Consider the following 26,607-nt stretch of genomic DNA (forward strand, 5'->3'; position numbering starts at 1 on the left):
ATATCGGCTCTATGAGGTCTTGGAAAATCCATCCAGGGGTGAGTGACTTCCAGAAGTTTACAAACAGCCAATGGAGTTCAGTTTTGTTCCCTAGAGGAGGAAAATTGTTTGCAAAATCTGAGGGTGACGCAAAAGAGGTGTTCCCCATACCATACACACAAAATTGGCATGATAGAAAGATTCAATATTGTGATTAAAGAAAACATCCAATTGGCAAATGTCTATTGGTCTGACTGGAAGAAAGAGCTGCAGAATAATCCAGTGGCACATCGCTTTGCCCCTGATTCCACCATAGGTCGTTCTCCTCTTGAGTTATTCATGGGAAGGAAACCTAATTCTCTTATAAATCACAGGGGGGCTTGGGTATAATAAAGGATGGGTGAATGTATCATTGTATAACTGCAGGAGGGAGCTTGAGGTTAAAAAGATGGCTGCAATGAAAACATATTTCAATCTTAAGCATGTTGTGAAGGATTGCAGTGTAAGAGTGGGTAACTGGGTCAGAATTTGTGCTCCTATTGGAGTGAAAAGGTGGTGAAGGTACAATGATCCAAAGGAAGTGGGCAGACTTTTCAGGAAAGCAGTTAAAACTGCTGATGGTAGAAGTTGGAGCAACAACAGAGTGCACCTAATAGAAAGAGACTGTCTGGCCAAATACAATCATGGTTCTGTAGGAGGAGAGTCTGTGGGTTCAGAGAAAGAAAGTTCCAAAGAAGATTCCTGCGGAGATAAAAAGAAACTGAAGGAAACCTAGCTAACTTAATGACTTCCTGTGAGGTCATTTTACTATGGTGTGTGTAGACATGTTCTCACCCATTATCCCCTGGGTGCTTCCTTCCAGACTCTCAACCGGATATTAGGTACTGCCTTTTTGGGTCTCGGCTAGAAACGCGCAAAGCGCGTTCTCGCCAGAGAACCATAGTCGTCGGCTCAGCCGACAAGACCCGACAAGGAGTGGAGACAAGTGCTGGCCAAGCGCGCAGCATTGTCTATGGAGGAGGCGGATTCAGACGCGCGCCTTGGGATTGGGTCGCGCGCGTGAGCTTGTAACGTAGACAGCACACGGGCGCGACCCAATCCCAAGGCGCGCGTCGGAATGTCGGGCAAGCACGGAGCTCACAGGGGCAGGGTTCACGGGTAGGACAGAGGGATCCCGGCAGACTCTGAAATTCAAAGACTGCTTCGTAAGCAAGTAGTAAATTACAACTTTTATAATCTACAAATTTACAAATGGAATGTTTCTTTTTTGATCTTACTAACCCAACTCAGGTTGACCTAGATGCTCTAAGCGAACATAAAAGTCATACAAAAATGGATATGATCCTTACATATTGGAAATCACCTGATAGATCTTATTACTTCAAAAACCTTCATGAAAGATAGAAGCATGGGAAAAAAAGTGAGAATCTCTACCGCTAAGTTGGATAATAGCGCAATTGTTATTTACAGCGCTACAAACAGCAAAACTACAAACGCTTTATAAAACAAGAAGCTAGCAGTAGTCCAGCATACTAGACGCAGTTATTATTCACACAGCTCTGATGATGCACCTCAGGCAGGGGCTCACAGCTGTTATTATTCACACAGCTCTGATGATGCACCTCAGGCACGGGGCTGACGCAGTTATTATTCACACAGCTCTGATGATGCACCTCAGGCACGGGGTCACAGCTGTTATTATTCACACAGCTCTGATGATGCACGGGCTCACAGCTGTTATTATTCACACAGCTCTGATGCGCTCTCTAATACTCTTTACTAATAACTCTCTCCTACTCACTATCAACTTCTCACTCTACTACTTACTCTGTGTGTGGGTGCTAATGCAATAGGTCTCACATATGCAAGCGATGAAGCTATTGGCAATGTAAATGACAATGCCATTTATTTATGATTTTTAAAAAAACAAAAATCATGAGCAATGCCAATAGCTCTACCTTTAATGCTGCCGAGACCATTGCATTGTAAATGCTTGTTGTTATATATTGACATTGGTATTAGCATTTCTCTGTGGAATGTAATTTCTGTCTTTCTGATGGGGTGGGTGTATTTTGCTTTCTTTATATAAGTAGAAGGTGGGTGGTATTCTACTTTTCTTTAACTCTCAGCCTGTGAGGGAGAGCCCTACTCTGTGACTTCACTCTGTGTTATTGCATTGTACAACACCAGACAGCAAAGTGTGCGTCAGCGCTGGGAAATGGCACGAATGTGCCGATTCATGTTGAATATGGCACATTCCTTACTGTCCCTACTGCTCAGCACAGCTCAGCAAGGTGGCTTGCTGCGCTGTGTGATCATTTGATAAATATGCTGCTATATGTATGTGATATACTTATATTGCACACATGTTAGCCGTACACCACAGTTTGCAGGAGAATCGGCAGCTTCTGTGATATGTCAGCAAACAAAAATATTTCTGGCAAGAAACCCGAATCACTCTTCATTTTCTATTGGTGAAACTCCTTCAAACCAAAGGCATCTTTTGGGAGAATGTCCTCACCAAAGAAGCAACATTGCAGACGCGACACTCAAGGCATATCCATTTGCAGGACTTTGCAATGGCAAACATAATGGTGGCACAATTATTCACTGCAACATCCACATACTGAGGGGTGCAGCTATCAATGGTGCAGCAGGTGCAATGGCATCAGGGCAAAAAGCTAGAGGAGACCTCTGCAACTCAATTATAAGTGTTTTCACTTTCCAACTAGGAGATATGGAGCCCCATTTTCCATATATGCTGCAGGGCTCATCGCACACTTCTCATGCCAGTGCCGCTACCTGACAACAACATCATGGTAATGTGGACGCATTGTTCTGTAATTTTCATGGAATTTAAATGGCTTGGATTATGTGGACATGTGTGAAAAAGCATCAAGGTTCATAATGTTTTGCAGTTATGCCATTCCGTTGAATTTCTGGTGTTGTGCTACGTTTGATGCAATTCTTATGATAAAGTAGCATATTCCATTCAGCGGAATTTTTCTAAGCTCAATTTTTCTGTTACTTTTCATTGTCGTTGTTCACATGCACTCTTTATTTTGCAAATATTTGAACACCTAGCCCTGCTGGGTTGTCAGTGAAAATCGAGGTTTTGCTAATCCTCGGCTACACTGAGAGAATTTAAACTGGCGAAGCAATGAAAATCCTGTTACGAGCCCGCCAACATTGAGTGACAACTGGGAATGCTGCCTGCACCCCACTATCTGTGAGGGATGCTGAGCTGCAGGGGCATTACAGCCCTCCCAGGTTTATGAAAAGAAGCCCAAGCATACCAGGCAACGCACTTTAACAAATAATCATTTAGCATTAGATGGAAAATCCACACAGCACTGAAATCCATAAAGTACATTCGCAGACATCACGTGCCACGTATCAATTACTGGAATAGCCCTACATTTCACACAGTTCTGCCCTTGACGCACAGTTGGCTCGGGGCTTGGCATTTCATGCAGCAGAGTATCCGATTACCCAGGCTTGGCAGCTTACCAGAGGTGATAAGGAATCCGGCGGCAACCTTATAGAAGCGCGCGCTGACGAAGGGCACAGCGCACACCAGCAGGAGACCTCCGACGAGACAGGCAGCGACAGCCAGCACGATGAACGCCGTCCAGAATCCTCTGTACACTGTTCAAGTGAAAATAACACCACTCTGTGATTAAACGGGAGTAAAACGGCATACTCTGATCATTTTTCATTCGTCGCGTAGGCTGTGACTTCTGTAGAGTGCAGGCCTACTAATAGCTGTGGCAAATGTGTATGGGGCTGTCAGATTGAATAAGCTCTTGTCACCAGACGACATTTGTCCCAGATTGGAAGAAGACTCATCCTGCATGTTTCTGTACAGTAAAATCTTTTAAGCACTAAGCAAAATGTGTGGTCTTTGATTATGTACAAAGAGCATGTAATGTTAAAAAATATATATTTCTAAAACACTCTGGGGTACGCTGGGGTCCACATGTGTAAATACATCACCAGTGGTCTAGAAAACGATCGCTTTATTGATATTGTACACACATAGGCTGATAAGAGGATTGCTGGCAATAAGCCTACCAACTGGCAAGTGCTTGGGGTAGTATGCTAACCATCATTCTTTTGCCCTTCATGCCACCCAGCCATATGCAACTCAGCCTCGGTCCTGCTCCAGTTGGAAAACTTCAGCCTGAACTGCAAAGCCAGGTCCTCTTGCAAATGGAACACGGGCAACTCATTACCGTTTTGTCCTAATTGGGAATCTTCAGAAAGAACCTACTTGGCATATCAGGATGGACTCTTCCTATAGGTGCAGGACCGAGGCTGATTTGCTGGCATGGTGGGCAAAAGAACGATTGGCTGGATCGGTACCACCAGCAATTGCCAGTGATTAGACGAATTGCAAGCATTGCTCCCATCTCCTTTTGTGTGTTTGATGTATTGATATAGTAGCAGAAATGTTAGAAACTTTGACCACTAGCAGAATGGGAAAGGTTTGTGTGTCAGAAAACCACCAGACTCAAGTGCAGCGCATAATTACAACCTAGGGCTGTGACCTGTTGGAAGGCCAATGAAGAACATCAAACTAAGAACCAACGATCTGGATGTTGTTAGGTCTCCTTACTACATGTATGTAGTTTGTCACAGCACCTCAACAAAGGTAAGAGGTCATTGCCCGGTAACACTGTTGGAACACACCTTTATAGAAAGACTAACTTGCACAATTACTTTTGGACAAAATAAAATAATGTACAGCATGCCTCTCTGCCCTAAAAAATGATGTTACCTTGTGCAAGCTGCAACCGCTAACCACATTGTTCTAAATGTAGTGTATATATATTTCAGTTAACGATTGCAAACATCGGAATTAATTGTGAAACAAAAATATCATTCAGATCAGATGATTTTTTCTGTGGCTGTAAGTAGTTTTCCTTTCACAAGAGTATTTTCAAGTAAACTCTGATGGTAGGATTAATGATATTTTGCGGCATTTCTGAGGTTTTTTCACTGACAATGAATCTATGTCTCAAGAAGTCTTTGATCGACCCAAGAAACACGCTACGGAAGTCTGGGACATTCTGGACAATGACGCCCAGGACCTCCTCTTCCTTGTAGCAATGTGGCTGACCGCCAAGTAGGAACCCAACATTGCCACAGCCATACCAGCAGGATTCAAGATCACACAACAGTTCTGCCAACACAAACTAGAAGTAGGAATCACAATTATTCTCAAAGAAACCATCAGCTGCACTACAGCCACAGAGAATATAACCCCCACTTCATGGAGTACCTAGACTTCAAACTGCCAATAACTGCGACATTCACCCTGAACTGAACCCTCGTCTGCTGTGTGTCTGGACCACAAGCTAGCTTCATCAACAACATCACAGATCTTGTTGCCTCTCTCACCATTGACTCCAAAGCCTGCACTCTAGACCTCAACTTCTGCCTTGAAGACCGGAACAATCGTGGCTCAATTGCCCTCCCCGAAAGCCTAGGAGACCTCAGACTGACACAACATATCGCCAGACCCACCCACTCCGCCATATACTGTCAAGACAGTTTTTGTCACATTCAACAGTACCAAAATCACACATCCTCGCCTTTCACCTGTATCAATTCAGCTATCATCCACTTCCAAATCAGCATTCCTAGCCAAATAAAAAGTTACCAGTACAAGCCTGACCAGCAGCATCTCAAATTCAAGCTGGTCTCACATCTTTTGCATGAACCAGCTAAACTTCACGGCAACCGAAGCACCAACATCAAATAGCTTGACAAGTGGATCAAAGACTGCTTACTCCCTGGACCCCATAAATACAACAACCAAAAGGGAACCCGGAAACAGGCAAGCTGGTACTCTGAGGAACTCTGCTCAACCAAACTATGCTGACAACAACTGGAAAGAAGATGAAGAACAAATCACAAAGTAATGGACAAGTGCACCTTTAAAGCAGCACTGAGACGCTAGAAGGCCCTAGCTGAGTACATAGGTAACAGCTCCAATAGCTGCAAAGAGAGCTTCACACCCATCAAAGACTTCAGCACACCAACTTCCACTAAGAACAGCATCACCCCCTCACAAGACCTGTGTGAAAATCTGAATTCTCCAGCAACAAAATTGAAACCATCTAGAACAACTTCGACAATCATCTCATCCAAACCCCAGCAGCCTCACCTCCAGCCAACCCCCAAAAAACCATGTAAGCACCCTGACTACTTGGAAAACAATCACCACGGAAGAGAAAACCAAGAACATGGGAAATGTCCACTTCAGGGCCCGATTGACCCCTACCCACACCCCATCTTAAACATGAGTGCCTCCCCAATCAGTAAAGTACTCACCCTCATCCTGAACAACTCCATCACCACTGCAATGTTCCTGGAGGTCTAAAAACATGCAGTGGTCAATACACAGCTAAAAATAACCTTTGGCAGAACCCACCCAGCTAGCAAACTACCGTCCAATCTCCCATTTTCTCCACCCAGCCAAGGTCTTGGAGAAAGTCATCAACAAGCAACTCACCGACTACCTTGACATACACCAACTACTAGATATCACTCAATCTGGCTTCAGACCCAATCACAGCAATGACACTGGCCTCTTCACAGCAACTGACCACATCCTGATGATTCTCAACAATAGATAAACAGCTGATCTCATCCTGCTCAGCCTCTCAGCTGCTTTCGACAGGGTATGTCACTCCACCCTGACCAGAAGACTACATGAAACAGACATCCGACGATCTGCCCTCAAATGGATCTGCCCCTTTCTCACAGGAAGATGACGAAAATTCAGCATACCACCATATACTTTGGATGCCAAGAACCTGATCTGTGGAGTCTCCCAAGGATCATCTCCCAGCCTGACCTTGTTTAACATCTACATGGCCCCACTGTCTGTCCTCATCAGACTGCGCATTATCATTATCATTCTTTCCTATGCAAATTACATCCAACTGATACTCTCCCTGACCAACAAAAATCATGTAGAAAAAAACAACTTCGCCACCTGTATGACCACAATAGCCACCTGGATGGGATCCAAGTGCATCAAGCTCAACTCAGAAAAGATCGAAGTGGTGATCTTCGGAAAAAACAGTTCTGCTTGGTATTCCATCTGGTTTTCGGCAGACCTCAGCTTCACATTAACCCCCACCACACATGTCAGAATCTTAAGCATCATCCTAGATGGCAAACTCAACATGACAGTACAGGAAAATGTGGTGACTCCCCCTGTTTAAATGTCCTGAGGATGATGCAAAAAAACTTCAAGTGGCTACCAGAGAACACTGGGAAAACAGTCACACAGGCCATGATAACTGGGAGACTTGACTACAGCGGTGCACTCTACATGGTAATCACCAAACAGCACTTGAACAGGCTCCAAACCATCCAAAATGCTGCAGAAAGCCTCATCTTCAACCTACCTCAACATACCCACATCACTCCACACCTCATGGAATTCCAGTGGCTCTCCATATACAAACACACTCAATTCAGACTCCTCACACCCCTACGCAGTACTTTACAACATATGCCTGCCTACCTCAACAGCAGCATGCACTTCCACCAACCTTCCACACACCTCCACAAAGCCAGACTCTCAATAGCACACATACACAAATACAGGGTCGAAGGTCGCACCTTCTCCTACTTCTCCCCTAAAGAATGGAACAACACATCAGAGCCTCCTCATCCCTTCTTGAGTTTCGCAAGAAGATGACTTGGCCTTTTGGATAATCTTACCTTGAGAGACTGCTGCCTCCCACCTGCTAAGTGCCTGGATACCCTCAAGGGTAATTAGCACGCTTTATAAGTAGACATAACATAATTTATGATGGCATCCTGTATCCCATCTCTGATCCTGCCACATCTTGCTGCACCATGACTTAAATGTTGAAACTGCTGAATTTCATTATTCCACTCAGCTTTCTTTCATTCTTACTCATTTCACATGCTTAAATAGGGTCTTAATGCGGGGTGCATTCCTAACTATGGATCAACTCTGATATCTATTATGCTGCATCCCATCCCACTGCTCAGCATTGCTGCCCTGTCTCACATTCATTGCATGACTTTAGCATGTCTGACCTATATCACAGCGGATCACTGACGGAATATCGAGGAGCAGAATATTGACCTGCCAAAATATTGATGAAAAAATATAGAATGACAAAATATCAACTTCCTATCTACAAACAGGTAAGTACAAAAATATTGAATCCTAAATGTCATTGTAAATAATACAGTTTGCTAAAATATCAACTTTTTTAAATGTCTTAAAATTAATATAAAATTAATTAAATTATCTATATAATTAAGTAAAACATACTTAAGGATAATTTAAAACGTTAAAATTAATAAAGAATGAATACAATGTAAAGAATAAAAAAGAAACATGCACGGGTTTATATAAGTAATTATTAAACAATTAATAAATAATACTTTTTAATTAATACTTTTTTTTTAAATATTAAAAACATAATGTAAAATACAATTACATATATATATATATATAATCATCCAGCCATTCTCCCATCAGGAAAACACGTAAACGACACACCAGGAGTTGCTGTGCTCGAAAATTTAATTGGCAGCAAAAACAAACAACGCGTTTCACCTCACGGCTTGTTCACGTTTGCTGTGAACTCCAAACCATAGTCCTTTTACATTCTCAATTAGTAATCATAAAAATAGGACTTTTTGTGCACACCTATAAGTGAAATTATAGCGGACATATTGGAACAGAAAGTAACGTCATTTTATGCCAGTTCCAACTATAAATTAAGATTTGTAAGGCTGCATAGTGGCCACAAGTCACATTCATTTAACCATGTTTTATACATATTACTGTCTGACAATCCGCTTTGATAGGTTTAACCAAAATAATTTGTGTTTAACCAAAGATATTTTTACAACCAAAGACATCCTTAAGGTCATATCTGTCCATGTGATTATAAGTGGGTTACCCAAAATTTCATATGGTTAAATAAGAGTATGTAAGCCTGCAATTTTGCCCCAGTGGGCGTGAAAGAACATATGGGCAGCATGATAACCATTAACCACTTTTCATTGCATAAGAAAAAATAATGAGATACAGTATGAGTTAATGGAAAATGATGCAATTGAATTTACATTGAGCCCAAGTGGGCATATTCCATATATGTATCACATTGCAATTAGATTTGTTAACCACATATTTAGCGTGTCTTCTTAAGATTCAAACTTAACGACCTATAACATGTTCCTGGCCGTTTGCATCATAAGGTTGGTTATTGTCATATTATATTTTAATTAAATCATTGAAGTAGAGTCTCTTCTGTGCCACACATAATTGTCTTGAACTGGCGTTTCAAAGTATAACTGTTCCAATGTCCAAAATTGTTGAATTAAATTCTGTGAAGTTAAAAAACATATGCAAAGGTTTAAAAAGATGACTCTAAGCTACACAGCTACTTATTTTTTCAGTTATTCAACAGTATCCAATATACAAGCTGATTACATTTTCTCCATTTTTATCTCTCCAAGTGAACAGAAAGTTCCTCATGGTTATTCAAACCCTGAGGGAATGTAGTTTCGAAGTCAATAATATACCTGGATTCCATTTTTCGAAGGCATGTTGTTCTGTCTCCCCCACGTATTCCCAGGTCCACTTTGTCAAGTACCACCATTCTTAATAAATTTGCATCTTGAAAATGATATTTGAAAAAGTGTCTGGCCACTGGGTATTGTGCATTGTGGTTCTTAATAGCTCTAAGATGTTGTAACACTCTTTCTTTGGCTTTTAGGGTGGTACTTCCTATATACCATTTATTACAAGGGCAAATAAGTAAGTATACACAGTACATGGTGTTGCATGTTACAGTTTTTTGTATAGAGAACACTCTCCCAGTACTTGGTACAGTTACCTCTTTACAGTTGATACTGTTTCGGCATGCTTTACACGATCTACAGCACCTAAAACCCGGTGTATCATTGGGTATGTTTGTGCTGGTCACGGAATTGGGGCTGAGTTCGTCTCTTAAAGATTTACTCTTTCTAAACGTAACCTGTGGGTTGTGGTTTAGATGTGGTTTCAGATGTTGGTCGGTTAACAACACGTGCCAGTGTCTGTTGAGAATCTTCTTCAATGCCATGGCCTGACCTGAGAATGTGGTAATGAATCTAATATTGGATTCTGTGTTGTTGACTCTGTTAGTATCTAAAAGTTCTTTCCTCTCTTTTGTGTCTACTCTCTTCACGGCTCCTTCTGTGGTTTTGTTGTTATACCCTCGTTCTTTGAAGCGTTTGACCATTATTTCTTGTTCAGTCTCAAACGCTTCCTTAGTACTGCAATTGCGTTTGGCACGTAACAGTTCCCCATAGGGGATACTGTCAATGAGGTTTCTGGGGTGTGCACTTCTTGCATTCAGTAAGCTGTTACCGGCTGTAGTTTTCCTATAAAGACTAGTCGTCATCACAGTCCCTTTGATTTCAACATTTATGTCTAGGAATTCAATTTTCGATCTGTGTATATGTTCGGTGAATCTGAGATTCATTACATTCGTGTTTAACTGGCACACGAATCTTCTCACTGATTCTTCTGTGCCGTCCCAGATCAGAAAGATGTCGTCGATATACCTCAGCCACAGGACAACTTTGTTGTTAAATTCGGCGATCTCATTGGACACCTGCTCCTCCCACCAGCCCATAAAGAGGTTGGCATAGCTGGGGGCGAAGCAGGTGCCCATTGCCGTGCCCTGTGACTGACGGTATACCAACTCATCAAAAATGAAGAAGTTGTGATGTAGGCAAAATTCAATTAGCTCTAGCAACATGTTTGAGTGCTCCAGAAACGCAATGGATCTAGATTTCAAAAAATGACCCACTGCTTGTAGGCCTAGATTGTGTTTAATGCACGTATACAAGCTATTTACATCTAGGGTGACCAAGATGTAAGTTGGTTCCCAGACAATACCTTCTATACTTTTCAAAAAATGTGTAGTATCTTTAAGATACGTGGGTAAGGCCATTACAAAAGGTCGCAAGTAATGATCAATGTATTGAGAGGTTTTCTCAAGAAGTGAACCTATCGAGGACACTATAGGTCTCCCTGGTGGATCAGTGGCGTTTTTATGCACTTTCGGGAGTAGGTATAGAATGGGAGTTCTGGGATGGTCACATTTAAGAAATTGATATTCATCCCAGGTAAGCAGACCTTTGTCTATGAAATTCTGTAATTTGATTTCAAACAGATTTTTAGTTAGTCTGATATCAGAGAATGAGCTTGCCTCATAACAGTTTACATCTTCTAACTGTCTATGTCCTTCTCTCAAGTATTTCTCTTTATCTAAGACAACCACATTGCCCCCCTTGTCTGCATGACGGATGACAATATTGGCATCATCTTTGAGACTTTTAATTGCACTATGCTGTTCAAATGTCAAATTTTTCTTACTGTTAGGTATACGATCAAGTCTCAATTTTTTAAGGTCTTGCAAAACACCCTTTTCAAACACTTCCACTGCCTCACACATAATCTGAGGAATGAACTTAGATTTTACTTTAAAATCACTTCCCGGGTTTACACAGGTGTCAACATCATCATCATACAGAAATTCATTGCCATCAATCCTACCCGATGAAATTATTTCCATCAGTTCAATATCATTAAGATCCAAGTTGCTTTCACAATTATTTCCCACCATTGTTGGAGGCCTGGGAGGGTGAGTTTCAAACCACTTTTTTAATTTCAACTTTCTTGAAAAATATAACAAGTCTATTCTCGTTTGAGCATAGTCAAAGTTATTGCAGGGACAGAAAGATAGTCCTAATGAGAGAACCTCATGTTCATGCACAGTTAAAGGTCTAGTAGATAAATTGATTACCGTCATAGTTGTTTCTTGCTGCCCCTTGTTGCCATTCCCATGGGCTGTTTTGCGGCGTTGTTGTCTGATTTTTGCTTTTTTGTTCCTTTCGGCCTTCCCCGATTTCCTCTGCCGCGTCCTCTTTGGTTTCCTTGGTCTTGTTGTTGGTCTGTCCATCCCTGATTTATTACTTGGAACTGTAACAAAAAACGCTTCCTTATTTCTTCTTGATCATCCATAGGACTTTGATTTAATCCCGTGGTAGTAAGATCTTGCAAGCTCCCATCTGAGATATCACTCTCTTCTGGTTCTGTTTGTGCCACTGTCAAAGCACATTTGTTCACTCTCAGAGTTGATTTATCATACATATGATCATATTTTCAGTGGAAGGTTAGGGTACGGCCCGCCTGGTAATCATTATAATCCCGCAGGAATTTTCGCTGTTTCTTTGCTGTTATTTCTTCCTCCAATTTGTGCATTTTTATTTCCAAATGTTTTGCATATTCGTCAAAGGCATCCTTCCCCATTAATGAAATTATCTCCGCAATTAATGCTTCAATTTGCAAAAATCAGACAACAACGCCGCAAAACAGCCCATGGGAATGGCAACAAGGGGCAGCAAGAAACAACTATGACGGTAATCAATTTATCTACTAGACCTTTAACTGTGCATGAACATGAGGTTCTCTCATTAGGACTATCTTTCTGTCCCTGCAATAACTTTGACTATGCTCAAACGAGAATAGACTTGTTTTATTTTTCAAGAAAGTTGAAATTAAAAAAGTGGTTTGAAACTTACCCTCCCAGGCCTCCAACAATGGTGGGAAATAATTGTGAAAGCAACTTGGATTTTAATGATATTGAACTGATGGAAATAATTTCATCAGGTAGGATTGATGGCAATGAATTTCTGTATGATGATGATGTTGACACCTGTGTAAACATGGGAAGTGATTTTAAAGTAAAATCTAAGTTCATTCCTCAGATTATGTGTGAGGCAGTGGAAGTGTTTGAAAAGGGTGTTTTGCAAGACCTTAAAAAATTGAGACTTGATCATATACCTAACAGTAAGAAAAATTTGACATTTGAACAGCATAGTGCAATTAAAAGTCTCAAAGATGATGCCAATATTGTCATCCGTCATGCAGACAAGGGGGGCAATGTGGTTGTCTTAGATAAAGAGAAATACTTGAGAGAAGGACATATACAGTTAGAAGATGTAAACTGTTATGAGGCAAGCTCATTCTCTGATATCAGACTAACTAAAAATCTGTTTGAAATCAAATTACAGAATTTCAGAGACAAAGGTCTGCTTACCTGGGATGAATATCAATTTCTTAAATGTGACCATCCCAGAACTCCCATTCTATACCTACTCCCGAAAGTGCATAAAAACGCCACTGATCCACCAGGGAGACCTATAGTGTCCTCGATAGGTTCACTTCTTGAGAAAACCTCTCAATGCATTGATCATTACTTGCGACCTTTTGTAATGGCCTTACCCACGTATCTTAAAGATACTACACATTTTTTGAAAAGTATAGAAGGTATTGTCTGGGAACCAACTTACATCTTGGTCACCCTAGATGTAAATAGCTTGTATAGTGCATTAAACACAATCTAGGCCTACAAGCAGTGGGTCATTTTTTGAAATCTAGATCCATTGCGTTTCTGGAGCACTCAAACATGTTGCTAGAGCTAATTGAATTTTGCCTGCATCACAACTTCTTCATTTTTGATGAGTTGGTATACCGTCAGTCACAGGGCACGGCAATGGGCACCTGCTTCGCCCCCAGCTATGCCAACCTCTTTATGGGCTGGTGGGAGGAGCAGGTGTCCAATGAGATCGCCGAATTTAACAACAAAGTTGTCCTGTGGCTGAGGTATATCGACGACATCTTTCTGATCTGGGACGGCACAGAAGAATCAGTGAGAAGATTCGTGTGCCAGTTAAACACGAATGTAATGAATCTCAGATTCACCGAACATATACACAGATCGAAAATTGAATTCCTAGACATAAATGTTGAAATCAAAGGGACTGTGATGACGACTAGTCTTTATAGGAAAACTACAGCCGGTAACAGCTTACTGAATGCAAGAAGTGCACACCCCAGAAACCTCATTGACAGTATCCCCTATGGGGAACTGTTACGTGCCAAACGCAATTGCAGTACTAAGGAAGCGTTTGAGACTGAACAAGAAATAATGGTCAAACGCTTCAAAGAACGAGTGTATAACAACAAAACCATACAAGGAGCCGTGAAGAGAGTAGACACAAAAGAGAGGAAAGAACTTTTAGATACTAACAGAGTCAACAACACAGAATCCAATATTAGATTCATTACCACATTCTCAGGTCAGGCCATGGCATTGAAGAAGATTCTCAACAGACACTGGCACGTGTTGTTAACCGACCAACATCTGAAACCACATCTAAACCACAACCCACAGGTTACGTTTAGAAAGAGTAAATCTTTAAGAGATGAACTCAGCCCCTATTCCGTGACCAGCACAAACATACCCAATGATACACCGGGTTTTAGGTGCTGTAGATCGTGTAAAGCATGCCGAAACAGTATCAACTGTAAAGAGGTAACTGTACCAAGTACTGGGAGAGTGTTCTCTATACAAACAACTGTAACATGCAACACCATGTACTGTGTATACTTACTTATTTGCCCTTGTAATAAATGGTATATAGGAAGTACCACCCTAAAAGCCAAAGAAAGAGTGTTACAACATCTTAGAGCTATTAAGAACCACAATGCACAATACCCAGTGGCCAGACACTTTTTCAAATATCATTTTCAAGATGCAAATTTATTAAGAATGGTGGTACTTGACAAAGTGGACCTGGGAATACGTGGGGGAGACAGAACAACATGCCTTCGAAAAATGGAATCCAGGTATATTATTGACTTCGAAACTACATTCCCACGGGGTTTGAATAACCATGAGGAACTTTCTGTTCACTTGGAGAGATAAAAATGGAGAAAATGTAATCAGCTTGTATATTGGATACTGTTGAATAACTGAAAAAATAAGTAGCTGTGTAGCTTAGAGTCGTCTTTTTAAACCTTTGCATATGTTTTTTAACTTCACAGAATTTAATTCAACAATTTTGGACATTGGAACAGTTATACATTGAAACGCCAGTTCAAGACAATTATGTGTGGCACAGAAGAGACTCTACTTCAATGATTTAATTAAAATATAATATGACAATAACCAACCTTATGATGCAAACGTCCAGGAACATGTTATAGGTCGTTAAGTTTGAATCTTAAGAAGACACGCTAAATATGTGGTTACCAAATCTAATTGCAATGTGATACATATATGGAATATGCCCACTTGGGCTCAATGTAAATTCAATTTCATCATTTTCCATTAACTCATACTGTATCTCATTATTTTTTCTTATGCAATGAAAAGTGGTTAATGGTTATCATGCTGCCCATATGTTCTTTCACGCCCACTGGTGCAAAATTGCGGGCTTACATACTCTTATTTAACCATATGAAATTTTGGGTAACCCACTTATAATCACACGGACAGATATGACCTTAAGGATGTCTTTGGTTGTAAAAATATCTTTGGTTAAACACAAATTATTTTGGTTAAACCTATCAAAGCGGATTGTCAGACAGTAATATGTATAAAACATGGTTAAATGAATGTGACTTGTGGCAACTATGCAGCTTACAAATCTAAATTTATAGTTGGAACTGGCATAAAATGACGTTATTTTCTGTTCCAATATGTCCGCTATAATTTCACTTATAGGTGTGCACAAAAAGTCCTATTTTTATGATTACTAATTGAGAATGTAAAAGGACTATGGTTTGGAGTTCACAGCAAACGTGAACAAGCCGTGAGGTGAAACGCGTTGTTTGTTTTTGCTGCCAATTAAATTTACGAGCACAGCAACTCCTGGTGTGTCGTTTACGTGTTTTCCTGATGGGAGAATGGCTGGATGATTATATTGGGTTTCCGGGACCCTAAAAAACGACCCACTCGCGAGCAGGTACTGGCTATCACCGGGAATCCGTGTCTGATATATATATATATATATATATATATATATATATATATGAACAAACCACCCAACTGCCATAGAACCTCCATGGAAAGCAGGCACGGGCATAAAGTGGCTTCGGATTCGGCATTTATTTCATGATGCAGGACGCCCTCAATCACGAGCACGAGAGACGCGTTTCAGCCTTCAGGAGGCCTTTGTCAATCTAGTTTGACTCTGCATAACTCATAGGTTAAATAGCCCATCCCACTAGCCCCTTAAGTAGACATAAAAGACATACTTTAAGGTAAAGGTAAAGGTAAAGGTTCCTACTGCAGTTTCAATACAGCAAGCTAGCACTTCCTCAAGCTCTTCGTTAATTCCAATATAAATGAGAAGCATAATACTGGTATGAAATGCACAGTTTGTCACAGTTGCAAAATTAATTAGAAAAGCAATAAAATGTACAATGTAGCATGCTCAGTAATTAAAACATGGCTCCGTGGGACACCTGAGGGCACTTAAACAGATAAGCCAAACTAACATCCAGTGTTGCCTAAAAATACAAAATAATTGCAAAAATATTTAAAATACAGCTGCCGCCCGTATTGTTAATGTTCCTTAGTGACTGTCCATTGTCCCGGTGGTTATTATGAGCTCATGTGAGTTCTGCCGCCCCACGATATTGGGCTGTGTCTCGGAAGATACCTGGTTACTACCATGTCCGTATATATATATATATATATATATATATATATACACCTATAATATAAATATAAAAATAAATTATATATAATACCTTAAAACATTAAAATAAATATTTTTTACAAAATATTTTACACTACATTAAATATAACATTACTGGAAACATTGCATAGAGTAGGGGATAAAATAACTATTTTCACTCCAACTAGTGTTACACTAGGGAAAGTGTTGGATAGCGGGTGGGTAAAAATTATTTTTCCGACTCCAGTGAGTGCAACAGTAGGGAAAGTGTTGGATAGTGGGTAGATAATAATTACTATTCGCACTACAGTGAGTGCAATAGTAGGGAAAGTGTTGGATAGCGGAAGGGTAAAAATTACTATTCCCACTCCAGTGAGTGCAACAGTGGGGAAAGTGTTGGATAGCAGAAGGGTACAAATTACTATTCCCACTCCAGTGAGTGCAACAGTAGGGAAATTGTTAGATAGGGGAGGGGTGAAAATTACTATTCCCACTCCAGTGAGCGCAACAGTAGAGAAAGTGTTGGATAGCGGAAGGGTAAAAATTACTATTCCCACTCCAGTGAGTGCAACAGTAGGGAAAGTGTTGGTTTAGCGGGGGGTGTGTGTGCAAAAATTACTATTCTCGCTCCAGTGAGTGCTACAGTAGGGAAAGTGTTAGATAGCGGGAGGGTAAAAATTACTTTTCCCACTCTAGTGAGTGCAACAGTAGGGAAAGTGTTGGATAGCGGGTAGATAAAAAATAACTATTCCCTCTCCAGTGAGTGCAATATTAGGGAAAGTGTTGGATAGCGGAAGGGTAAAAATCACTATTCCCACTCCAGTGAGGGTAACAGTAGGGAAAATGTTGGACAGCGGGAGGGTAAAAATTACTATTCCCACTCCACCAAGTGCAACAGTAGGGAAAGTGTTGGATAGTGTAGGGGAATAATTTAGTATACCCACTCCTGCAATATAAAAAAAGTACACAATTAACATATTTACAAATTAGTTATTAATAATTAATCTCTAATTAATTACTGATTAGTAAAAAAATACAATTAACATAATTGCCAATTAATTATTAATTGTTATTAATCAATGTATAATTAATTAATAAATAAATTAATTAACTTAATTAACAATATAAATTATTACTGACCAAATTCTTAATTAACAAAATAATTAATTAAATTGCGCAAAAAATAATTAAGATATAATTAGTTATTTCTAAATATTTATAGAAAATATATTATAATTAAATTACTTCCTACCCTATTCCCCTATAGACCCACAACCCGCTATGGATTTAAATTACACAAAAATTAAATGAATAAAAATTCATTATTTACAAAAAATTCAAAAATACATTGCAAAAATAATACATAATTTTAACACATATACTAACACTTAAAACACTATAAAAAATCAATTTTTATAACAACTATATTATGACTGTCTATATGACTAACTTCGATATTATTAAAAACAATATTTCTTACCTTCATTTCGAGATTCTGCATCACTATATTCTTGTAAGTCGATATTATGTACAGTCTATATTTTAAACTCGATATTTTGGCATGCCAATATTACAAATTCGATATTCTGACTGATTACCAACACAGCAAATGTACATATACATCCACCATTCACACTCTCCCACTTTCTGAAGCTACCAGCTTTTACATTCCCCTGATGAAGATCTCTCAGTACTTCTTTTTTTCATTCTTCTGCAATTAAGCTATGTCAGTACTACTACTACTATGAAAAACTGAACTACTCTTCAGGTTGCCCTTGTAAATCTGATTATGCACTGATCTCACAGGCTTCAAAACATCTCAGAACGTGGTTATTTTGATCTGTTGCATTTTTCATCTGACTCCTGCCACAGCACGGGATGCGCCTTTGGGGGCGAGTTGTATGCGTTATATTATGTACTCATTAACATAACAAGTGAATTGCTTACTGATAGATCTGGATGAGTGATCCTGGGGCTCATGTATGGAATTGGAGAAGGGACCTCTATGTGCTAGGGAAAAGAAGTAAGAAGGGATCCTAATGGAGCAAGGATGGTCTGATAACGAGGATGTTGCAGCCCTTTTTCAGCATGAATTGTTTCAAGTTAAATGTAGTCAAACCAACTGTTGTGATTTTCCTTGACAAGTCAGATGTAGATAAAAAGGACCCTATGGTTATTTTACTCATCTGTGTCTCCTAGGGGGCACTAATAAAAAAATGGTTGGGAAAGGAATATATTTAATAGCTTGGCTTAAAACTGCAGTTCAGTTCATAAACTTTATTCAGATAGCTTGGTACCCATAAAAGCACAGCATCATAACAAATTAAATAATAAGCGGAGAGTAAGAAACATATGGTAAAAAAAGTTTACAATGATATAACCATAACATTTTAGCAAATTGAATAGCGCAATACACGGAAAATGTAAACATGTATTTATAAGAGATTTTATAGATTTTGGTAATGCAATTTGCCGATAGACATATGGGGAGACGTATGAACTAATGAATTTGAGCAAAGAAGTTATGAACAGAGGTATAGACAACATAAACACTTCAGTTCAAAACTAAGCATCAACTCCTAGCAATTAAGACAAACAACCAGCAAAGTTAATCAACAATGGTTGTGTGCTCGTGCCAAAGCAACGTTGATGGAGATGATGGGGATGTCGACGTTTCGGTCTAACAGCCGGAGACACCCGTCTCTGGCTGTTATACCTAGAAACGCTGAACCACTCGAAATTCAATTTCACTTGGCGTCCTAGTTTAGACGACTCGCAATCAGCGGTACACATTACAAAGTCCCTTCATACATCGTAATTCAGATCCACTCCCCAGCTCCTTTGCTCGCCACTTCTCATTTTAAAAAAGAAGGTCTGAAGTGTGAATTTTCAGGGAGTATTTTTACCAGCAATGAATTTCTTGGTCCTGATGATGGTCTACATGACGGCAGCATCATAGACCGAAACGTCGACATCCCCATCATCTCCATCAACGTTGCTTTGGCACGAGCACACAATCCATAATATCTCTGCTTGAGTCAACCGCAATGGTGCCGTGCTGGTTATCATTAACGGTCCCTAGAGCCAAATTTGGATTATTTACATTATGCACTCAGAGCATATCTTGACTTTCCCTCTGCTCAAGAGTGGGGTTCATCACAGGGAGTTTGTTTGGGTTGCAACAAGATACAGAAGGATTAGCAAGGGGAGTATCAAAATGAGGGACAGTACCCATCAATTGTGAATCAGACCCATATTTGTTAGTCACAGATAATATAGGGTTCCCCCCCAACTTCATTGGCAACATGGATCACCTTTCTACCACTTAGATTGTCCATAACAGAGTCCAAACGCTTTATTTTCCCCCAAAGCAGATCAAAATTTGTGTCAATCACCTCCTTGATGTTAGCCAGCGTAGTTTCAAGAACTTTCATTTCAGGCCCTACAAGTGTGTCTTCCCCAACAGTGTCTGTATTAACCTCATTACACAAACGTTCTGAAGTGATGTCTGTCTGGGTAGCTACAGAATTTGTAGTGACAGGCACATGGTCGTTTATACTGGTAGCAGATTGACAACCTTTTGTATTTTTGGGTTTAGTCTTAGCAATGCCAGCGTTTCTCTTCCTTTTTCTAGGCTGAACATTTCATTTAACACTCCTTTGGGACTTTGCAACCTGTCCCCTGGTGTCAATACAGGACACACCTGGTACAGGAGTGTTAGGTGAGTCCAAGATTAACAGGGGTGAATTAAGGGAAACAGGACCGGTCTTCGCTGGCAATATTTTTTCTGAGTTTGGGTGTGTTGCACTAGCCAAAATAGGACCCCCTAGCGATAGATGGGACGGTAGCGTGGCACGGTCCTGAGACAGCTGTCTCTCAGTCAGTTCAATTTTGTCCGTTAGGAGTGAGTCAGTGAAATGAAGAGGAAATCCAAGTATATTATGATAATGCTTTAATCAAACGAAGAGCATATGGGAAGTAATCCAGCAAGTTCAGTATCCAAGAATAACTGACTCTTACACAGCAATGCAAATACATGACATATGTAACATTCCACATTCAGAAGTGACATGAGTAGAATGTGAAGGATTAAAGGAACAGTAATTATAATTAAGCAACACAACACATCCCCCTATCTAATAATAAAATTAAAAAGGAAAGAAAAACAAAAAAAAGGAATTAGGAGGAACTACGACTAATGGTTGTGAAGTGCTAACTATTGTTAACTATTATTAGTGATATAGTCTTTAAGCCACAAAGGCACCACCCTCTTCCTTGAGGAATGGCGGAGAGAAGAATCTCCACTAGTAGGTTGAACCTTGTCCTCAGGAGTGAAAACGGAATCTTCAGAGATGTTGTTAGAAGACTCTAGATCACCATTTCCAGAAATATTTACATTTGAATTTACATTTGAGTCAGGCATACAACTCGTACCAGGATTCGCACTGGGATTGTCAATTGAATTGTCATTGACATCAGAACTTTCAACATCTAAATCTTCTGGTTTCCAAAAAATGTTAGGACTAGAAGAATTACAAGGATTACATCTAGCAACTCTACCTAAGTTCCAAACTTTTCCATTGCTAAGTTTAACAGAATTCTTTAAAATTTCCATTATTTGAAAAGGTTCAGAAAAGGTAGATTCACCTTTCTGTACCTTATAAGGTTTTTTTATTCTAACCCAATCACCAATATTTATCCTAACTTCTTTAGATCCATGCTTCCAATCATGATATTTTTTACTTTTGTCGTGTACCTGTACCAATCGTGCCTTAACAAGATCCTTAGAGTAGGGTTCAATTTCTCCAGAGAATAGCCAAGTAGGAATACTTTTGGAACGTGGGTTCCTACCTTTCATTAGGACAAAAGGAGAAATACCAGTAGAATCATTTACAGTAATACGATAATTCCAAACAACTTTTCCAACCTGAGTTGGCCAATCCAAATTATTGCTACTAGAAAGTTGAATAGTATTCTTCAAAACCCTGTTAAAGCGTTCTACAACTCCATTTCCGCCTGGATTATAGAGAGAAGTTGTTCTATGCCTAATACCAAGTTTACTAAAATATCTTTTCGCTTTAACAGACAAGAACTGAACGCCATTATCAGTGAGAATGCAAGAAGGAATGCCTTCAGTAACAAAAGTTTCATCCAAGAAACTCAAAACGGAATCAGTATCTGCTCTCTCTACTATCTTAACAACCGGCAATTTTGAAAACAGATCTATGATGACTATTAGGTAACGATGAGAACCATCTTGATCTTGAATGGGACCCATAATATCCACAGCAACAGATTCCCAAGATGAATCAGGGGGGGAACACTCCAACATAGGAGGGCGGAAAGTACGTAAGGTTTTATCTGCAGAGGCACAAATGACGCAATCCCTAACAATCTTTTCTATCTGAGAATCACAACCAGGCCACCAGAATAAGTTTTTTACTAAGGATTTGGATCTCACAATACCAGGATGACCTTCATGGCAAAGTTCAATAATGCTCTCACGTAAACCACTAGGGGGAACGATTTTCTCACCCCTCAATAAAGTCTCCTGGGAAACAGAAAGTTCAGACCTGACCTCCCAAAAAGGTCTGAAAATATCATCCAAAAGATCTTTCTTATCTGGCCAACCCTCAATTGTGTAGGAAATCACCCTTTGTAAACATTCATCAGATATATACTCATTATTCCACTCTTCTCTGCTGAATGCTGAAAGGCCTTCATCATGGACATATGCTATTTGTAATTCGTTCCAATCATTATTGTCTACCTCTTCCAACATCACAGGCATCCTTGACAGAAAATCCGCAAGAACATTGCTTTTGCCAGGAACATAAACAATCTTATAAATGAAATTCTGTAATCTCATGGAAATCCTAGCTAAACGAGCAGAAGCATTAATAACCCCTTCAGTAGTCAAAATCTTTACTAATGGTTTATGGTCACTGCGTAACAAACACATTTTACCCCACACAAAAGATTTAAAATGATCAAGAGCCCAGGCACAAGCCAAAGCCTCTCTTTCTATAATAGGGTACTTTTCTTCACAAGGAGAAAGAGATCTTGATGCATAGGCTATAATATTTTCCTTCCCCCTCTCATCAATCTGCACCAACACAGCTCCCAACCCTTTGTTACTTGCATCTGTAGTAATTACATTTTCCAAAGAGGGATCAAAACTGTGCAAGGCAGTGGTCTGGGCAATAGCGTTCTTAATATTCATGAAATCTTCATCACAAGACTCTGACCATTCAAACTTCACACCCTTTTTTAAAAGTTGCCTAATATTGTAAGAAACACTCGCAAAATTAGGAACATATTTAGAGCAAAACTCAGCCATTCCTAAGAATGACTTGATGTCATCTTTACTTGTAGGAACAGGAGCCTCGGAGATTGCTGAAACCAAAGAGGGTTTGGGTTTAACTCCCTCAGCGTCAATGATATGGCCTAGATAAGTTACACTTTTCTGAGCAAATTTACATTTGGAATGTTCAACAGTGAGGCCTTTACTTTCAAGGATATTCAAAACTTTATGTAACTTTGATAAATGCTCATTTTCATCATCTCCGAAAACCAGAATATCGTCTTGAAAAAATCTGATACCTTTTTCTTCCTTGAATAATTGGTACATAAGCCGTTGAAAAACAGCAGCCGCTGAGGCTAAGCCAAACGGCATGCGTTTATATCGGAAGCAACCAAAAGGTGTCACAAAGGACGTGAACTTCATTGAATCAGGGCAAAGGGAAATCTGGTGGTATGCAGATGACAGATCTATGGTAGAGAACCATTGAGCGTTTCCAATACTCGAGACCATCTCATTGATCTTGGGAAGTGGGAATTTGTCAACCACAATATTGCTGTTTAAATATCTTAGGTCTACACACAACCTGATTTTGCCATTGTTACGTCTTGCGACGACAATTGGCGAAACCCATTCACTCGCTTCAATAGGTTCTATGATGTTAGTAGACACAAGTTTGTCCAATTCTTTACTGACCTCATCTCTCACTAAAATAGGCACATTCCTACACTTGTGCACCTTAGGACAAGCATCATCCTTTAATATGATTTTATGTTCAAAACCAATTAAATTTCCTAAAGTTTTACTGAAAACTTTTGGAAATTTCTTCAAAATCATCAACTACTAGGACTTGTTCTTTACTATTAGGATCCAAGATGATGTGGAGTTGTTTTTGGTCGAACCACCCTAAAACAGGTGGTCCTTTCTTCGAGATGTATAGTTTCCCTCTACACTCCCTGTCCTTGAACCTGAAAACAAACCACCGGAAACCCAAGATGGAGATAGGGTCTCCCAAATAACCTTCAGGATGGATATCTGATGGTAATAATCTCTCTCCAACATGTTGGATAAATGAAGATTTCCACATTTCTTCATTAACAATGGTGTAAGGTGAGCCCGAATCGGCATAAATTTTTACAACTACACCACCAATACTCATTGTGCAAATAGGTTTGTTAACCATATCTTCATCTCTTATTCTTAAAACTAACTTATCGTGAACATTCATCACTAGATTATCCTCAATATCATTTTCAAAATTCTCTTCCTCATCAATGTCATTTACGAAATGTACTTTACTTCTCTTTTTCCTATTGCATGCTTTCGTTAAATGACCTTTCAAACCACAACTAGAACACTTGGCTTTCAACCCAGGACATCCTTTGAAGTCAGCCAAATGGTCTAAACTGTTGCATCTGTAACACTTAAGTTTAAAATTTGAGGAGGACTGAGGATGTTTAGTTGAGGAAGTCTTGTTGTTAGAACTAAAAGACTGCCTAGAACTATAGTTAAACCTTTTTTTATCAGTAGCATTGACTTTGCAAACTACCTCGTTAGTCATTGCACTATTATCATTTTTTATCACATTGGCACATCTGCCAGACATTTCTGCCTTGCGTGCAATGGCAAGAATATCATCAAGAGGAGAATCCCCATTTATCCATAACCTATCCTGTATGGAGGTATTATATGAATGCATTACGATTTGGTCTCTAATTAACTCTTCTTGTAGAACACCAAATTTACAATCCAAAGACAATTTCTTCAGATCTGCTAAAAAATGATCAATATTTTCTTCTTTAGTTTGTTTCCTAGAGAAAAATTTATACCTCGTTACGCCAATACACACCTTAGGAGCAAAATAAGTGTCTAAATGTAAAAGTGCTAACATATAAACATTTAAATCACCAGGAAAGGATGGTTTAGTCATAGTTTCATAAACTTTTAGTCCAACAGGACCTAAGGAATGAAGAAGAAGTCTCTTTTTCTGAGCATGAGACATTTTTCCATCCTCATCTAATGCATCAATGTAATTACAAAAATAGGGTTTCCATTCCAACCACTTAAGTGGTGGTTCATTACCCGAAACCCAAAATGCTTGAGGAGGACTAATATTGTAGTTGGGTTGAGTCATTCTGGATTAAAACCTAAAGCTACAATAAATTAAAAAGAAAATTAAGTAAGAAAATGCTGGACTAATACTTCTATATCACAAATATCACAATTAATATTATAACAGTGTTATACAACTTATTAATTAGAAATCGCTAAAAATTCATACACCTATAATGTAATGAATATATCTGGAATGATAAAGGTGTGAGAGTCACCGTTGTTGATTTCCGATAAGGTCATTAGAAGGTGTGCGAATCACCGTTAATGGTAACTCGCCGTTGCAATCTTCTTCACGCTGTGTCAATGAAAGTGTGCGAATCACCGTTAATAGAAATCCGCTGTGAGGTAATCCGTCGTGAAAGTAATCAATTCTACGATGTATTCAAGAAGGTGTGCGAATCACCGTTAAGGTAATCCGCCGTGACAAGAAAAGATGATTGATTTCCTTCGTGACAAGTCTGTAACGTGAAACGGAGAAGTCCGCGATCTGACTTCAAGTTTTTTCAATATGGCCGCTGCAACGTGTGACGTCAGACGTGAGACCCAGAATCCAAAGCGGGACGACGTTTTTTGTCCACGCAGCGTAGGGTAAACGTCACTGAAGAAGAAGGAATAGAACGAAGAGGAGTTGTTTACCTTTGGAAATGGTGCGAGCCTTCGAGCGAGCTGTGGTGCGAGTTGTCACACGCGCTGAAGTAACGGCAACGCTTCTTGAAAGACAACAGTTCTTTCAAACAACGCTATTTGGCAATTTAAACGGTAAATCGCTTCTTTCTTCAATTCCCAGTTCGATAGTGTATAGTCAATTGCGAAGGGAACGATGAAGTTAATGCCAATTAGTTGTTTAAAGCACCATTTGCTTTTCGCCTCAATTTAATAATAATTAATTATGCTCAACACGCAGAGATGATCTGAAAAAAAGTGATAATACTTATCAGGAATGTTCTTCAAAGTAGATAGAAGTCCAAAGGTTTCTTTTAAGTTCTTCTTAAAGTCCTTCCAACAAAGATGAAGAAAATCAATGAAATTGATTTAAATGAGGTATTCCACGTAGGTTCTGCTCTTCGAATCCCGTCGCCAGTGAAATGAAGAGGAAATCCAAGTATATTATAATAATGCTTTAATCAAACGAAGAGCATATGGGAAGTAATCCAGCAAGTTCAGTATCCAAGAATAACTGACTCTTACACAGCAATGCAAATACATGACATATGTAACATTCCACATTCAGAAGTGACATGAGTAGAATGTGAAGGATTAAAGGAACAGTAATTATAATTAAGCAACACAACACTCAGCCCTCACAATGAATGCATCTAGAGTCCCGGCTACTCCTCTTGGTGTGCTCATCTTGCGTCAATAATTACCAGGTGGCCCAATTACAGACCCGCAGAACAGTGCAATGAAAAGCAGTAACTGACAAACAGCTTCAAGTTACCTTGTGGCTCGGTAGATGGAACAATAGGATGAATACCTGATGGTCAATATCAGTGGGGTAGACCCAGCTCGGCCTCTTCCGGCCCCTGAAGGGCCAGATGGGCCCGCCCTTGTCCCAGGCTTTGCCAGGGGCCCACCCACGAGTGTCCCGCGCCGCAAGAGCCCTGTAGGTGCTTTAAACGCCT

The 26,607-nt window shown here is 39.7% G+C and overlaps 1 protein-coding gene across 2 annotated transcripts in view; it reads right to left on the minus strand.

The window, feature by feature from the left end:
• The window catches only part of LOC144829389 (transmembrane protein 182-like), a 290,025-nt gene that overhangs the window by 107,918 nt on the left and 155,500 nt on the right, over positions 1–26,607 (minus strand). The window contains exon 4 of one of the 2 annotated variants that reach the window (XM_078688500.1): positions 3,490–3,627. The exons of the other annotated variant lie outside the window; for it this stretch is intronic. Coding sequence (XP_078544626.1) covers positions 3,490–3,627 — 138 coding nt within the window. The remainder of the gene's footprint in view (positions 1–3,489; positions 3,628–26,607) is intronic. 2 annotated transcript variants of the gene reach the window in all.

This window comes from Lissotriton helveticus, chromosome 4_1, assembly GCF_964261635.1.
Source record: "Lissotriton helveticus chromosome 4_1, aLisHel1.1, whole genome shotgun sequence".
Lineage (NCBI taxonomy): Eukaryota > Metazoa > Chordata > Amphibia > Caudata > Salamandridae > Lissotriton > Lissotriton helveticus.